Source organism: Plasmodium coatneyi, chromosome 1 (genome assembly GCF_001680005.1).
Source record: "Plasmodium coatneyi strain Hackeri chromosome 1, complete sequence".
NCBI lineage: Eukaryota > Apicomplexa > Aconoidasida > Haemosporida > Plasmodiidae > Plasmodium > Plasmodium coatneyi.
Window position 1 is genome coordinate 347,966 of NC_033556.1, and position 16,034 is coordinate 363,999.

General features: G+C 44.0%; 6 protein-coding genes across 6 annotated transcripts; 5 read left to right on the forward strand and 1 right to left on the reverse strand.

The window, feature by feature from the left end:
* Nucleotides 1-41: 41 nt before the first annotated feature.
* On the forward strand, nt 42-3,044 carry PCOAH_00000710 (Erythrocyte membrane protein; the record flags this gene model as incomplete). The annotated part of the gene is made up of 1 exon (XM_020056888.1): nt 42-3,044. One exon carries the CDS (start codon nt 42-44, stop codon nt 3,042-3,044), a length of 3,003 nt encoding a protein of 1,000 aa, XP_019912475.1.
* Nucleotides 3,045-4,317: 1,273 nt separating this feature from the next.
* Nucleotides 4,318-7,535, forward strand: PCOAH_00000720 (Uncharacterized protein; the record flags this gene model as incomplete). The annotated part of the gene is made up of 3 exons (XM_020056889.1): nt 4,318-7,142; nt 7,277-7,336; nt 7,445-7,535. 3 exons carry the CDS (start codon nt 4,318-4,320, stop codon nt 7,533-7,535), a joined length of 2,976 nt encoding a protein of 991 aa, XP_019912558.1.
* Nucleotides 7,536-8,762: 1,227 nt separating this feature from the next.
* On the forward strand, nt 8,763-9,542 carry PCOAH_00000730 (Uncharacterized protein; the record flags this gene model as incomplete). The annotated part of the gene is made up of 1 exon (XM_020056890.1): nt 8,763-9,542. The coding sequence occupies one exon, from the start codon at nt 8,763-8,765 to the stop codon at nt 9,540-9,542; it is 780 nt and encodes a 259-aa protein (XP_019912533.1).
* Nucleotides 9,543-10,837: 1,295 nt separating this feature from the next.
* On the forward strand, nt 10,838-13,464 carry PCOAH_00000740 (Uncharacterized protein; the record flags this gene model as incomplete). Its single annotated transcript, XM_020056891.1, has 3 exons — nt 10,838-12,848; nt 12,967-13,169; nt 13,366-13,464. The coding sequence occupies 3 exons, from the start codon at nt 10,838-10,840 to the stop codon at nt 13,462-13,464; spliced, it is 2,313 nt and encodes a 770-aa protein (XP_019912392.1).
* Nucleotides 13,465-14,354: 890 nt separating this feature from the next.
* Nucleotides 14,355-14,690, forward strand: PCOAH_00000750 (Uncharacterized protein; the record flags this gene model as incomplete). The annotated part of the gene is made up of 1 exon (XM_020056892.1): nt 14,355-14,690. One exon carries the CDS (start codon nt 14,355-14,357, stop codon nt 14,688-14,690), a length of 336 nt encoding a protein of 111 aa, XP_019912583.1.
* A 233-nt stretch (nt 14,691-14,923) lies between these two features.
* On the reverse strand, nt 14,924-15,133 carry PCOAH_00000760 (DNA-directed RNA polymerase II 8.2 kDa polypeptide; the record flags this gene model as incomplete). The annotated part of the gene is made up of 1 exon (XM_020056893.1): nt 14,924-15,133. One exon carries the CDS (start codon nt 15,131-15,133, stop codon nt 14,924-14,926), a length of 210 nt encoding a protein of 69 aa, XP_019912440.1.
* Nucleotides 15,134-16,034: the final 901 nt, after the last annotated feature.

The following is a 16,034-nucleotide window of genomic DNA, read 5'->3' on the forward strand; positions in this document are numbered from 1 at the left end:
CAATTTATTTTTAAAAAAAAAAAAAAAAAAAATTTCATATAATGAAAAGTATAGCAGAAATTGAAGGGCGCCAAAGTGAACATTTTAAGAACAAGTATAACAGCACGAAGAAGAATAAAAAACGAGTTTGTGATTTTCGTAACTTCTCCAATCATAGGAGGGTTAAAAAAAGAGCTAACAGAAAAATTAACAGAGGGAACAAACACTGGGATGCAAACGCCGTAAAAAATAGAGCGCTTTTTTTACACACAAAACTTTTAAAATCTTTAAAACAAATGGAGACAAATAAAGGGGAAGAAAAAAAAAATTTTTTGAAAAATTGGAACATGAATTATTTATCCAACAATTTTAGCGCTTTTATGAAGGGCGCGGAGAGCGTCGCTGGGGACAGAAGCCACAGCGGTAAAAACGGTCTTAGTGGGCGCAGCGCGCACAGCGGGAATCGTTGCTTTCTGAGCAGAAATGTGGACCCAGAAAGGGGGGGCAACGCTCATAATGAGAGCGGCACCCACGGAGAAGGGTCTAGCGAACTGTACAGTCAAGGGGATCGGTACAACATCTACGTTCCCCAGCAGAATAGCCCTAACTTCTCGCACACAACGTGCAAACAGGTACAGGGCAACGCCCCAAATGTAAACAACTTACCCCCTCATGAATATATCCAGTCATCAACAAAGGAACATACCCCCTATGGTGATATACGAGGGGTATGGGAAAAGATAAAGAGCAGGAGTGGTCTTTCCAATTTTGTAGAAACTGTAATTCAAGACGGCGTCAATGCTGTTAGCGAGAAAATTGGTGCTTTCAGCGATGGCGGCTATGAGAAGAACCCCAGCAGGAAGGACGATTGGGGTGGTCACGTCGGAAGTGCACATTATAGCAAAGTCAAGCACGACCCGACATACGGAGATCAATCCAGCGTGAACGAAACGTACCATATAGCATCAAGCAACAACAGAACCACCGGTAATAGTAGTAGTCAAAATAAGGGCAATGGGAATAACCAACACAGCGGAAAGGGTGGAAGTAACACCCAAAGTAACTACAACAGTAAGGACACAGGACGGGGCACCAACAGCAACAACTACCACCATAGCGGTAACAACACATATAATAGTAGTGCAAGTGGGTATACAAATGGTAGAACTCCCAACGGAGGAGGAAGCAACGACAACAATAATGATGGAGACGGAGATGACGATGGGAATAATGGGCACTACGGCGGAAACGGCAGGTGTGACAATAACGGGGAGAGTAACGACGACGATCATGACGACGATGAGGATGATAACGATGACGATGGGGAACGAAGCAACGGTCGGAGTGGACACCAAAATGAACGAGTCCACGACCCAGGTGATCCAAATGGGAAAATGTACTACTCAAGAAATAACGGCTCGTCCGCATCAGTAACGTCTTCATATATTAACACAGATGCAAATACATCGAATAGCGGTGCGATGAAGCATCAGTGTCAGAAGAAGCGGAAAAGTGGGAGAACCAGTTGCCCAACTGCAAACGATAACAACAATGGACGAACCAGTAACAGTGCCAGCAGTGTTAACTTCATAGGGGGAGGAAGCAGCAGCAATGGGTATGGTGACTACAATAGTAGCGGTGTAGAGTATGCCAATGTAGACAGGAGGACTAACCTCAATTTAAGAAGAGGAATGAACGATGGTAATGTTGAATATTATAATCCGTACAGGATGGATGATATATATGACAGATCCGCCACGGAAGCACCCAATCATAACCGTGGAAATTACGATTGCAGTGGTGGTCATTATAGAGATAACTACGCCAGCAGCCGTGGGGACGATGCCCATGGGGGGAACACAATCGGAAGGAACAGCGGAAGTATTGGCTACGCTAACAACGGTAATAACTGTAACAACAATATCAGCGGAAGTGGGAATGATCAGGAGACCAATTTAGGCCCCACCAGCAATTCCACGATGAGTAAAAATATTGGGAATAAAAGAAACTACGGCACCAATGTGAATTATGAGGACATGTGCCTCAACCCTAGTTACGCCAAACAGGGGGACAGCAACAGCAACAACAACAGCAGCAACAGTAAGCAAATAAGGAAAGGCCAAAACTGCGGAGATGGCGGGGACAGTGGTGATAGTAACCATGGTGATTGCAACGATTGTGCTGATCGTGATGACCGTGGTGACTGTGGCAACGCAGAGGATCAATCGCAGAAGCGACTCGTGCACGCCGCAAACTCGGAAATGCTCAACCCGGAGGACAGGAAGAGAGAAGCGGAAAAATACAAAGTGTTAGGAAACCAAAGCTACAAGTTGGGCTATTTCGAATCCGCCATCGATTATTACACCAAGGCAATTTCCTACGACAACACCAATCATGTGTATTACACGAATAGGGCCCTCTGCTATAAGAAGCAGAAACTATGGAAGCTAGCCAACAGTGACGCAAGGCAGGCCCTAAACTTGGAGGAAGAATCTGTGAAGGCGCACTTCATTCTTGGATTGACCCTCCTACATCTGAACAGTTTAGAAGAGGGTTTAAAAAAACTAACAAAAGCGAAAACCCTATCTAGTTATTTAAAAGACTCAAACGAAAGCGAAATAAACAGATACATATTGCAGGCAAAAAAGTTAATATACCTTCGAGATGAACAGAACAAGCAGCTCACCTATACCGAACTGCAGTCGTTTCTAATCGATAAAATAAACCTACTGAACCAAATTGGCTACATATCAAATGAGGAGAAATGTTTACGAACTCAGCAGACAGAGAATCTGTTTAAGGAGGTTTTAAATTCCTTCCAAAAGAAACAGATACCAGATTATTTGTGTTGTAAAATCTCCATGTGCTTAATGAATGAGCCAGTCATTACCCCTAGTGGTATGACTTACGATAAAATATTTTTGTATGAACACGTGAAGCATAATGGGTCCTTCGATCCCGTTAGTAGAGAGCAATTCTCTATGCGGGAGGTTATTCCAAATTATGCCATTAAAGAGGCTACGGATAATTTTTTGAAGTGCAACCCGTGGGCCTTCGAGGAGTAGCAAATTCCAACAGGGGGGGACACGTGAATAATAATGGGATGCAATTATCCGGTGTGTGACTGCAAGGCGGGAGAGATAAAACCAAACACGTCCATTTTATTTTATTTTATTTATTTTTTCTTTTTTACCATCTGTGCATCCCGAATGTCATGTCGTTTTGAAGGGAAGTGAACGGAACGTGACGTGGAACCCATTTTTAACACCCCCCCTATTACCATCGTTTGTTCATAACGAAGCGGTCCTGTGGTAGGCCCCCCCGGTTGTTCCCCCTCGTCGTCGCTGTGCATGTGATGGTGTGACGCATGTCATGTCAAGCACATCGTGTGCAGCTTATGTGTGTAATTTTTTTTTTTTTCCCCATTTTGAAGAGGAAAAAGCATGACGAAAGAGGAGCGAACGGGCGCCCTACCCTGGCATGTGTGTGTGTACCTATTTGTTGGCATATACGACTGGGAATTTTTCCACCCCCCATGTGTATGAGCTCTTCCCCCAAACGCATTCCTTTTTATGCACCCCGGTTATTGCTCCCATTGTTGTTAGTATTACTTGCATTTTTTTAATTTTTTTTAATTATAAACCTTTTTTGAAGTTCCAATTGGAAGCGACAGCATCGCCTATGTGGTTAAATGATGAGCCGGATTTGCACGTCATTCTTCAGTTCAACACGTGTGTTAGGAGAACACTCCCCATTTTGCTTCACCAACTATGGCCAATCGGTAGCTTTTTATATGGCTCATCCGCTGAGCACACCACTTTGGCTTCGTTCAGTGTAACCTTCTTCCCGTGGGGCATGCAAGGTGGGTATTCTTCTTCTGCGCAGAGTTTGGCCCTTTGGGACATCCCATTTTTGATTTGCGCTTCGCGTCGATGCTGCGGAAGGGGTTAACGGATTTTCCAAAAAGGTGCACCCCGAACGAATTGCCCCCCACGGATGATGTAACGGATCCATTAAGAAGCAAAAAAAAAAAAAATAAATAAATAATAAATAAATAATGACCCATGGAGCGTCTCCGCCTAAAGCAAGCCTCGCAGCAACAGGCGAAATGTGCGAAGGGACACAACAACGATGGTCTCAGTTTGTATTTATCTTTTACCCAAGTGGTAACTACGCAGAATTATGTAGCATCCCCTAGGAGCGTAGCGCGTGCCACTTCTTTTATACCATCGTGGAAGTTAGTCGATTTGCTTTAATCCCGGAGGCGCACATTTTTTACACAGTTGGGGGGAGTTGCCTCTCTCTCCACATCCCCGCCCTGAGCGATGAGAGGCTATAATGATCGTTTCTAATTACTTACCTTGGCTGGTAGTTTATTTGATAGTCCTCCTGAGCGTTTCCCTCGCATTTATTCGAGATTCCCATTCGATTGTAGCAAATTTTAGTTCGTTAAAGAGGGCGCAGGGTGGGAATTGCTCTATCATAAGCAGTCATGTTAAGAGAAGAAAGTCGCTGCAGCTGCTCCCCCCAAATGGGGACCAGGACAGATGTGTGAGACGGTATCATATCTTTTACTACCCTGATGATCGTGGGGGAGGCCATCCCCATAGGGGGAACTCTGCATTCGTTCGGAGTTTTAACAAAAGGAACTGCTTTTTAAAGCCAGCCATTTTTGCAAAAAGTGAGCAACATAAACTGTGGGCAGATGGGGTTCGTTCAATTGACGAACGCGTGGACCATGCGATGGAGGACGGTGTAAATGGAGCACCCACAAACAGAGACAAGCACCCCCATGAAGGATCAGATCATACTCATTGGGACGACGAATTCGACCTCATTAGCGACCACATATTAGTTAGAAAAAATAGGAAATCCATAAAAGAGCTCATGGAAGCAGGTATTTGGGGAGCTCCAAAAGAGAACGTCAAAATGATTAGAGAGAGAACAAACAAAAAAATAAATTGGAACTACATCCTAAAAAAGAATAACAAACTTTTAAATGATAATGTGGATCACATATACAACGAAATTTACAACAAAGAAAATGTGGACGATATATTTTTTGTCTTCGATACGAATCCGTATAATTACTTAAACGTCACCATGAGCGTCTTCTCTTTGTATAAAATTACTACCAGCTACTTGAATGAGAGAAGGCAGAGAGTGGGTTCCTCTCTTAAAGGGAGGAAGGTTAACGTGTTGCAATCAAGTGAGCCAAGTAACGTTCCACTGAATGCAGACCGGTCAAATGATAATTTCTTCACCATGGATGGGGAGGACACCTACGGAGAGGTAGACGATCGAAATATACTGAAACTGAAGGAAGAAAGGAGGAGACTAACTCACGTCACACGCAACAGGAACTTTATGCGAATAGTAGGCAGCATAAACAAGCACCTTAAAATTATATATAAAATATTTTCCACCAATGAGAAATTAACAAAGTACGAAAAGAACAAAGACATGTATAAATTTATTCCCTACATAAATATCAAGGATATAATAACCATTTTGAAATGCTTTTCCATTTTGAAGTTGGACCACACGAACATTTTTAAGTACATATATTTTTTCCTCGTTTTTTTTATGGACCAATTTGATATGTTCCTTCTGTGTGAGGCCGTTTACCTCTGCTTGGTGAAGAAGATTTACGTCCGCCCGCTCTTTCTGAACTTTTCCAAGCATCTTCTAAGGTACCTGCAGAGGGGCGATCAGGAAAAGAATACTGAAAACAGTATTGGAACCGTTGATGCTGTCACGAAGGATGACTCTATCACGCCTGCTGATGAACAGGCCTCACCCTACGACGAACTAAACTTGGAAACCTTCCGTCGCAACATGGAGCAAGCACTGCATAGGGACGACCCCGAACCGGATCACTTTGCCTCCTCCCCCTTTCACATGAAGCATTTCACCTACTCCATCTACCACGACGCCAACTACTCCTGCTTGAACAGTTCGCAAGATGAGTTGGCGAAGGAAAAGGCACAAAAAAGTGAAGATGTAAAGAATAGATATGCTGCCCAAGATTTGAGACACGCCAAAAAGGAGTTCATCGATTCGGGAGAAGTACAAAACAAATCGAAGGAACAAACAGATGTGATGTCCCCCCTGGTGGATAGTCGACGCATCTGCTTCCCTGTATACTGTCTATACACCCTGTGCAAGTTCCCCTACACAAATATACAAATATTAAATATCGTCACGTCTCAAGTTATGGCAAAAGTACCAGAGCTAAGCATAGAAGAACTCATCCTATCCTTTTACAGTCTTGCTGAGTTTGAGATCGACAATCCAAAACTTTTGAATGTCCTGTTTTTGCAAATTTTTAAGTGTCTTCACTTTTTAGATTATAGAAATAACGGTCTGGTTACGAAGCTGATAAGGGCGTTGTACTTGGTTGACGGGGATATTTCTCCTCCTCCAGGTCAGGAGAAGCGCTGTGAAGAGGTAAAAACGCTCATGGTTCATTATCTAGCCAAAATGGTCCTCCAGAATCGAAACAACTACACGCCGATCGAACTGGTGGACATCATTCGGTACATGTCAGCTTTCGCACACATCGACAGGGAGCTCTTCAACTTTGTCTATGAAATGCCTTTTTTAAAAAATTTAAACCAAGACACGTTGGACTATTACAAGAACAACGTCTACTTTAATCAGTCCTATTATGCCTACACGAAAGACAGCAGCGTTAACACGCCTATTGAAATAATGGTGTGTAAGCTGTACCAGTCGTACTTGGCGTACCGCGCATGGGGGGTGGAATCACCACAGAAGGATGACACATCCACCCTGCAAACCATTCGCACTAAGAACGATAAGGTGAAGCCATTTCAGTATGGACCAAAACTACTGCAGCTGTTCAAGCAAACCTACACAAACAACATGCGAATATCCTCCTACAGCTCCTCCTCACTGCACTACGAAATGGCAGATATAATTAAAAAAGATTTAAAAATTCCTTGCCATGTAGAATACGTAACAGACAAGGGACTGTTCATTGATATTGTGATACTTAGAGAGGACTTGGTAAAATTCGATGCGTCCCTTTCTAGACTTCGTGACATCGCCATAGAGGTGAATGGCCCGTTCCACTACAAGACCAAGTCGTACAGTGGGGGAATTCCACCCCTCAACACGAAAACGGTCGTCAAGCAGAGGTGAGCAGGCACGGAGGGGGCGGTGAGGCGGTTTCGCCTATCCCTGTTGATTGTTCCCCAGTTTGGCCACCTTTCACTTATTATTTTATTTTTGCACTTTTTTTCCAATTTTTTTTTGCACCATTTTCTTGCAGGCTGCTCGAGCACGACAACTGGCACGTCATCTCCCTCCCCTTTTGGGAGGTGAAGCCATGGTAGGTTTGGGAGTTCCACTAGGGAACATGCGGACGCAACAACCGACCTGCTTTTTTTTTCACCCCCATTTTTACTACATATTTATCTCTTTTTTGCCTCCCCCGCAGGTTCAGCAAGAGCAGAAAGGAAAACTACATCATGAAAGTTCTCCCCGATGAACTGAAGTCCTTTTTCAGTGACAAAGTCGGGGCGTCCTAACCTTACCAAGCTGGGCGCTGCCATTGTGGTGAACGTCGTGATATTATTCAATATCATTGCAACTTCGTAACATTTCATTTATATTTTTTTTTTTTTTTTTTTGTCACTCGGGTCATGTCGTGGGGTTATTTGCAAAGCGTGTCACTCAAGCGTGATCGCTCGTATGGACAACCCCCATGTGGGATGCGTATTCCTATTTTCCACGTGCCCCCGAATTATCCTCTTCCCATTTTGCTCTTTTAATAAACGGAAAAAAAATAAATTAAAACATCCCTTAGGGGTAGTCCCTTGTTTGGAAAAAAAATAAATAAATGTCTGCTTCACGTTTGCTTGATTTTTAAGTTGCCACGGTGGGAAATAACGTGCATGCATATGTAACATACCTACATACTTTAATGAAGAGGACGAACAGGGACTTTTCCCCGCGCCACTCTCATGTTCCCCCATTTTTTTTCTGTTAAAAAAACCAAACGAATTCAACTGATCACAAGAGGGGGTGTTCCTCCTTTCGTATGTTATAGAAGGACACTTGCATTCCTCTCTCGTTTTGTTGCGCAGCGCCTTCTCTGGCGACATGGTAAATATAAAAAAAAAAAAAATACGCCTCGGTGTTGGCTACCCGCTGTGCTGAAAATTAGCGCGCCGTACCGAGCAACACTTTTCAAAAAAAAAAAAAAAAAAAAAAATTAAAGCAAAGTAGCCCCTATATGGTTACTATATTTGTATAAAAATATTATGTCACCCCAAACGCGCTAACCACTACGTCAAATTTTCCGAAAGGGCAAAAGTGGCATCAGTGGAGCTAAACTATTCAATTCAGCCACGAAGGCATATGCTTGTGCCCAAATGGTTAGCAAGAAGAAAAAAAAAGGGGAATAGGCATATAAACGTCAGATTGAAACAAAACGACTACTTGGTTGGATTTTTCCCCCTGTTTTTTCCGGAAGAGCGAAGAGAAGAGGCAAAACGGGAAAGATTAAAGTGGCCGTTTTCTTCCTTGGGTTAATCGCTTGCAAGTGATGCGAAGAGGGTTCACCCCCAATTGGGAATAATATCAGGGAGGAATCGCTTTACATTTGGAATCTTGGACTGATTAGTAAAGGAACCCTGGCACGAACACGCTAAAACCGTCACCTTTGAGAGACGCCCCCTCTCTCCCGTGAAGCCTCCCAATTTACCTCAAAACGGTGGCCCACCAACCTGCACCACCTCCCCCCTGTTGGAGCCATGCCACAGAACGACTACATCGAGCTGCACCGAAAGAGGTACGGCTACCGATTTGACTACTTTGAAAAGTCGCGAAAGAAGGAGGCGCGCAAAGTACACAAGGAAGCACTAAAAGCAAAGAAGCTTAGAGGAATAAAGGCAAAAATTTACAACAAGAAAAAATACACAGAGAAAGTAAATCTGAAAAAAACGATAAAGGCCCATGAACCGAAAGATGTAAAAACGAACACAAAAATAAATGACGATAATGGATTGCCATCGTATCTACTTGACAGAACCCAAGTGAAAGGAACAAAAGTTCTAACCAACCTACTTAAACAGAAGAGGAAGAGCAAGGCAGGAAAATGGGAATTACCCATCCCGAAAATACAGGCCCTAAACGAGGCTGAAATGTTAAGGGTTGTCAAATCAGGAAAGAGGAGAAGAAAAACTTGGAAAAGACTCATCGATAAAATTTCCTTTGTTGGAAATGACTTTACGAGGAAGAATCCTAAATTTGAAAGATACATTCGACCGAGTAGCTTACGTTTTAAGAAGGCCAACGTATACCACAGTGAATTAAAGACGACCTTCTCTCTTGATATAATAAGCGTGAAGGTCAATCCGCAGTCCAATTTGTATACCAACTTGGGCGTTATTACTAAGGGGACTATCATCGAGGTGAACGTCAGTGAATTAGGACTCGTTACGCAGTCCGGGAAGATCATTTGGGCCAAGTTCGCCCAGGTTACCAACAACCCTGAACTGGACGGCTGCATAAACGCGACACTGCTTGTGTAGGTGGCGCCGCGGCAAATTTGCTGAGCTGCCCCACGTTGCGTAGAAGTGAGTAACTTTGCGCAAAAATTTCCCCTTGCCGATTTGCTTCTCCATTTTTGTAACATTCGCTTGATTTGTCGGGGACGTACTAGGAAGAGGACACACACGGTGGAATAGGATACCCGTGGCGGGCATTCCTCCGTGGAGTTGTTTTCCCCTTTTCCACCCCACCCATGCGTGCATATAAAACGTCCCCCATCGCGCAGGGACTTTTCTATTTCGCGTTGTTTTACCTTTCCCGTTTTCTTTCTTTTTTTTTTTTTTTCTTTTTTGTACTTCCCTAACAAAATTTGTTTACACCCGCGCGTACGCGTGTCAAATGAGCATCGCCTGTACGGCTGATTGGAAAAAACATGGCTGTCATTTGTCCTGTTTTTATGCGGCCAATTGGTGGACCCATTTGGGGGCCCTTTTCCATCCCGCCATGACAATCCTGCGAAATTTGCAAATCTTCCTTCGCGCCAGCTGAGAATGGAATGGCATTTCCCGTCGTCGGCTGGTATGTGGGCACATCTCGGCGTGCTTGGAAAGGAAAAGAAAGCGAAGGTCGAGAGGAATGTGCAACTCGTTTGCGGGACCCCAACCAAGCAGTCGTCTGGAATCAGCCAGCAGAGCAGCTAAGAGGCCGACTAACGCGGCAAACTGAGCGGCCAATTTAATCTCCCCATTTCCGTGATATACCAGCCTCTCATCCCATTTTTTGCTTCCCTATTTTGGGGGAAAAAAACCGTTGCGATTGACGAGGCTGGAATTTTTTTTTTTTTTTTTTTACAAAAATGTGTACCCCCTTAGATCGCGTTTGCGTCCATTTTGTAGAACGGTCATTTTGAGAATGAGTCCATCGAAGCGAATAAATAAATCTACCGACACACACACAGGTAAATTTTTTAAGTGCGTAAATAATTGCTCGCACGTGCCAATTCGCAGCACTTAGGTGTATGTGCCGTGTGTCGGTGATTGTGCCAACGCTACTCTTCTCGTCCTGAGATTAGCACCAAGCGTTGCGCCGAAATTGTGTGTCCACAAAGGTTCCCCATTTAGGGCAAGAATTTTGGAACGTCTCCTTTTTTTTCACATCCATTTGGAAGATTACAATTTATGACCCATCAGTAGCCACTTTCACGATTGTTCATCCTCCCGGGAGGAATCCAAACGCATGTTGGAAGCACGCACAAGCGTGTGAGAGGCAGAAAATAAAGAAAGTGGGGGTAGATTCACGCCTGCTTCTTTCACAACATCTATGTCCAGCGCATCAAATGGAAAACGTGTTCGACAACAAGAAGGAGCTGTCCGTCGGGATGCGGGTGTTCAGCTGCATCTTCGGCGATGAGAAAGGGGCACACGTCGAGGAGGTGCCCAATGGGGAAGGCGGGGCAGATGATGAATCCAGCTCCTCCGCCACGGGGTTGTCCGGCTGCGTGGCGGACGAAAACCTAATCAGGTACCTCTTCAACGAGCAGAAAAAAGTAAAGGTAGGCACGGTGCGCTTCATCGGCACGCTGAAGAATCACCCACTTCCGAACAAGACGTTTTACGGGATCGAATGGGACAACAAAAGGGAGGGAAAGAACTTTGGGGATTTCAACAACGACGTTTACTTCGTCCCCTTACATCTACTCAAAAGGGAGAGAACAAAGAGATACTACAACGTGGGTGATCACACATTGGGTCACCACACCTTGGGCGATCACATATTGGACGACCAAACATTGGATATGCCAATCAAGCGAAACAAAGACTTTTTGGAAGAACTTCGCACTCGTAAGAGGCACCTGAAACCGTGCTCCTTCATGCCAATGGAAAAAATACACGTAGGGTTAACCTTTTTTCAAGCGCTGCATTTTCGATACATATATTTCTTCACCGACTCGGATCTCTACGTGGAAGATTATCAAACGAAGAAAACCAAACGGGTTCAATTTAGTGGAATCACAGAAGCAAGAAAATATTTCCAGAATTTTTACCAACTCACAAATATAACCCTAAATAAGTACTTAATATACACCTGTGGAGGCGATGACAAGATTGTTTTTCGCCACCTTCGTAGTTTGTCTCTCTGTGGGAATCTCCTCAGCCAGTGGAAGGACATTTTTCACATTATTAGCTTGGCGAAGGAGCTGTCTTACCTGAACGTCTCGGACAATAAAATGTTAAAGTTGAGTCTCGAATCGGTTCATCGGGAATTCTTGTGTGGTTGCATGTGCGCTGGTGGAAGTGCAGATAAAGAGGGACAATGTCAGGAAGGTACAGACGAAGCGGGGGGGGATCCACGCAAATGTAACCACTGCATGGAGGATAATCTAATCCGATTTGAACAGATTAAAGAACTATGCATTGACAACACGATGATCGACTGGGAAGACGTCCTAATTTTGTCGTTCGTTTTTCCCAACATGGAAACACTTAGCTTGAAAAAGAACTACCTCACAAGCATCCCAATAAGGCACGTGGACCTTACCAACTCGCCTATCCTTCTGCAGTACGTCCAACGTGACAGACGTGAGAGGGGGGTTCATGCCGAAGCGCACAATGGGTTTTTACTTCGCCCCGTCGTGCAGGAGGGTGAAGAAGGCGCACCTACCGTGGAATCGAACGAGGCGGGGAATACCCCAACCAACGTGATGACCAGCGCGAGGGAGGAGACCGAGGGGGAGATACACACGTTTAAGAAGCTACACAAAATAGTACTCAACGATAACTACCTGCACGATTATGAAGATCTGTTTTGCTTCATCTGCCAGGTGAAATCCATTCGGTCTGTCTTCCTAAAGAGGAACAAATTTGCAGACAGGGATGACCTAGTCACCGTTGCGGAGAAGGTATGCTCAGTGACGGGAAGGGAAGGCAATCAGGACAATCAGGACAATCAAGACGGTGAAGGGGAAGATCCCCCCCCTGACCAACTCCACCAGATAAACGAAAAATTTAGCCACCTGAAGGAGCTCCTGCTGGATGAAAACAAAATCATGAACTACAAAACTTTGCGAGATTTGTTCTACATTTTTTACCACCTGGAGACGCTAAATTACCAGAAGGGAAAAAACAATTTAAAGGTGAAGAAGGATCTCCGGTTCATATTCGTGGCCATCCTCCCCATGTTGCAAACACTCAATCGGAGCTACATAAACAAGAGCGAGCGCATAAATTCGGAGCGCTTCTTCATATCTCTTTACCAGAAGGATGACGTGGTCAGGGTGTTTAACGAGCCCGTTCTCGGTTGCCGCCATAGTGATCGTCTGGAGTGTCTGCACTACGAGGCTTTGCAGGGTGAGTTCCCACTTGACATAAACTGCGCTTGCACTCTTTCTGTACCGCTACTACCCTGATTTTGCACCGATTTTGCACCGATTTTGCACCGCTTCTACACCGTTTTGCCCCCTTGCAGACCAACCGAGCGCCGAAACCTCCAAAGGCATGCAGAGTAACCTCATCAATATCACCATCATCCCCGAATTTATAAATTCCAAAAAATACGAAATCGTAAAAAAAAAGGTCAACAAGCACATGAACATAAAGGATTTGAAGTACCTCTGTTCGCGTCTATATTCTGTCCCCCTTCCGAAGATGCAATTATTCTACACGGACGAGGTGGGTCACTCGGGATAAATACACAAGGAAAAACATTTGTTGTGCAGTTTACCATGTACATATCGCCAGATTTGCTTTACGCCAAGATGGGCACGTCATCCGTTTGCGAAGCTTCCATTCGGTCATTACTCATCACTTCATTTCACCCACCCTTCGTTTTGTATCATCCCATTTTGGCCCTTTTTTTTTTTTTTAGAACAACCCTATGTGCGTTGAAATTGTGGACAGCAACTCCAGTCTCTACACCTACGGAATTGACAACAACTCGAAGATAAAAATTACGATGGAGCAGTAGATGGACCTTTCGAGGAGTTTCCCCGTTGGATGAGGATGCTCAGATATGCATGTACAGGTGTGCGCACACTGCGTCATTTTTTTTTTTTACGTACTTTTGTGTCACTACAGCGTAACCCCCCCGGCTGTGCTCGTCTGTGTGCGTTCCGCAAGGGAGCAGCCATAAGTCGAAGCGGGGTTGGCGTTATCTCGTTTGTCATATTGTCACATTTCCAACATGTCACTTCCCCATTTTTATAAAGGAGGAATGTCAAAAGGAGGCACCTCCCAGCGTGACAACTGAAATCACCTTGGCCCTTTTTTTTTTGTAAAAATTGCCTACCTCGTTTGTAAGACCGACCAGCGTAATGCTAAAAATGTGTGCACGTGAATGGACCCACGCACAAACACCCCTCTTACGAGTATACCCATGTGGAAAGAAAAACCATTCCACGAGTGACGTGTGCAGTGGAAGACAATTATACACGTGGCAGTTTTTTTTCCTTTTTATATACCCCCATGTACGTTAAAAGGAGGTAAAAAAAAAAAAAAAAAAAGGACAACATGCTAAAGTGGCACCTTCACTTCATTCTATTTGACGCGTAACGGTGGGGGTGCAAAGACCTTTCCTCGTTTCACGAATTTTAAAAAAAACAAATGGCCATTATAGGCACTCCACGTTGGTAATATAATCTATTCACATTTTTTTTCCCCCCCCAAAGGTGAGTTTATCACACAGGGGAAGAGCGATGTTTGTAAAGCTTCCATGCACGCTTCTTACCATGCAACGAGGACAGATTTAATTTTTTGGGGTATATAAAAAAGGGGAGGAAAAAAAAAAAAAAAAAAAAAAGCACGCACTCACAGAGGTAGGCGCGAAAAGACAAACTCTTTACAGGTCCAACGCGAACCATGGAGGAACGCCCCACGGGCATGAGGAGCCTCCCCCTGACGGAAAAAAAAGGCGAGGCGAATAGGTTAATCCAGTCCAGCGCGGATGGCCCCACAAAGGAAGACCTAGAGATATATTTTCACCTGCCCAACGGAGAAACCCTCACAATGCTGGAGAACGGGGGCATAGAAATTGGGCACTTAAAACTGAAGCTGTCGAAACTGTTGGGGAAGCCATATCAGCAAATCTTCTTAACGTACAATAATATGTCCATGCTGGATCCCTTGTCTATAATCGACGTGATTAAGAAGACCAATTTGGAAAAAATCCACATCGAGGTGGGCTATTCAGACTAACGCAATCTGCCTTTCTGCATGCTAAGTGGGTACAAATAAGTACTCCTTTTACTGTTTTTTTTTTTTTTTTACACACAATTAAACTGGAAAAAATTACATAATCGTCTTTCCCAAAAATATAATCACTTTTTTTCTGAACTGATCAGGTAAAAAAAAATTCATCTCCATTTTCAGTGTTACATTGATATGCGTATAAACATGGGGCCCCTCTGTTTGAAGCCCCTCACCTACAACTACAACTTCCTTTCATAAATATTATAACAGAGAAGCTTGTCCATCATATCCGCGTGGGTAAGGATCATCCTCCTGCAACAGTATCTCGTTAAATTTAATTCGTCCAGGGCGTCACACTTGGATACTCCTTCTTCTAACTTCTTTTCGTACAGACTCCATAGGTTTCCGATAAGCTTCCCGCAGGTGAAGCAACGCACGGGGATGATCATTTTGGTTCTTCCTTTTTTCGGGGGCGTTGCTTTGGTTGGCGCGTGCGTACGTTTATATATATATGTATATTTATACGTTTTGCTTTATCCCTGAAAATGGGGTGCTCCTGGTTCGTTGCCTGCCAGTCGTCCTTCTTTCATGTACCTTCAGTTCACCTCGTGACGATGTCCCCGCTGAAAGGGAACTCCAAATACGCGTATCGTGCGACCCGTCTGTGACTAAGTAGTACCTTTTCCCACTGTTGCTCAATTTCTCCGTCGTTCTACCGCGCATATATATATGCATAAATACGGCTCTTTTTTGTAATGCCCCTTTTTTATTGTACTTCTTCCCTTGGGGCCACTTTCTGCTGTGCTCTGTTTTGCTAGGCTTCTCAAACGGGAGAGCAAAGCTTTTTAAAAACAAGGAACAAAATTGTTCAGTTGAAAAAATAAACAAAAGGGAAAGAAAATAAACCCACAGTTTGTTCGCGTATTTGGTAGGTTCCCTTTGCGCGTCACAAAAATGGGTAAAATGAAAAAGAAAAAAAAAACGGGGTAAAATACAACGTTGCGAATACTGCATGAGGGCAATAGCCCCTTTCGGAATTTTTTTTTTTTTTTTTTTCGCCTCTTGTACGTGAAGCAGCGCTTCCCTGTGCAGCTCCCAAAATGGGAGGGCGAAAACGAAAGGAAAAAATAAATGGGCGAAAAAAAGGAGGCAATATTGGTGAGGAAAATAAAGGAGGGGAAACTACTTTTAAACGAGAGGGTCACCCCAATTAGGCAACAGCGGGTGGAAAAATAGCCACTGGAAATATGTTGTGCAAATGATGGGCATAAATGTTCCCATGTTTTCGTCAAAATTTTGCCAAATATTCTCCCCAACCCATCCGCTTTTCAACCGCTTTGCAGCCGCTTT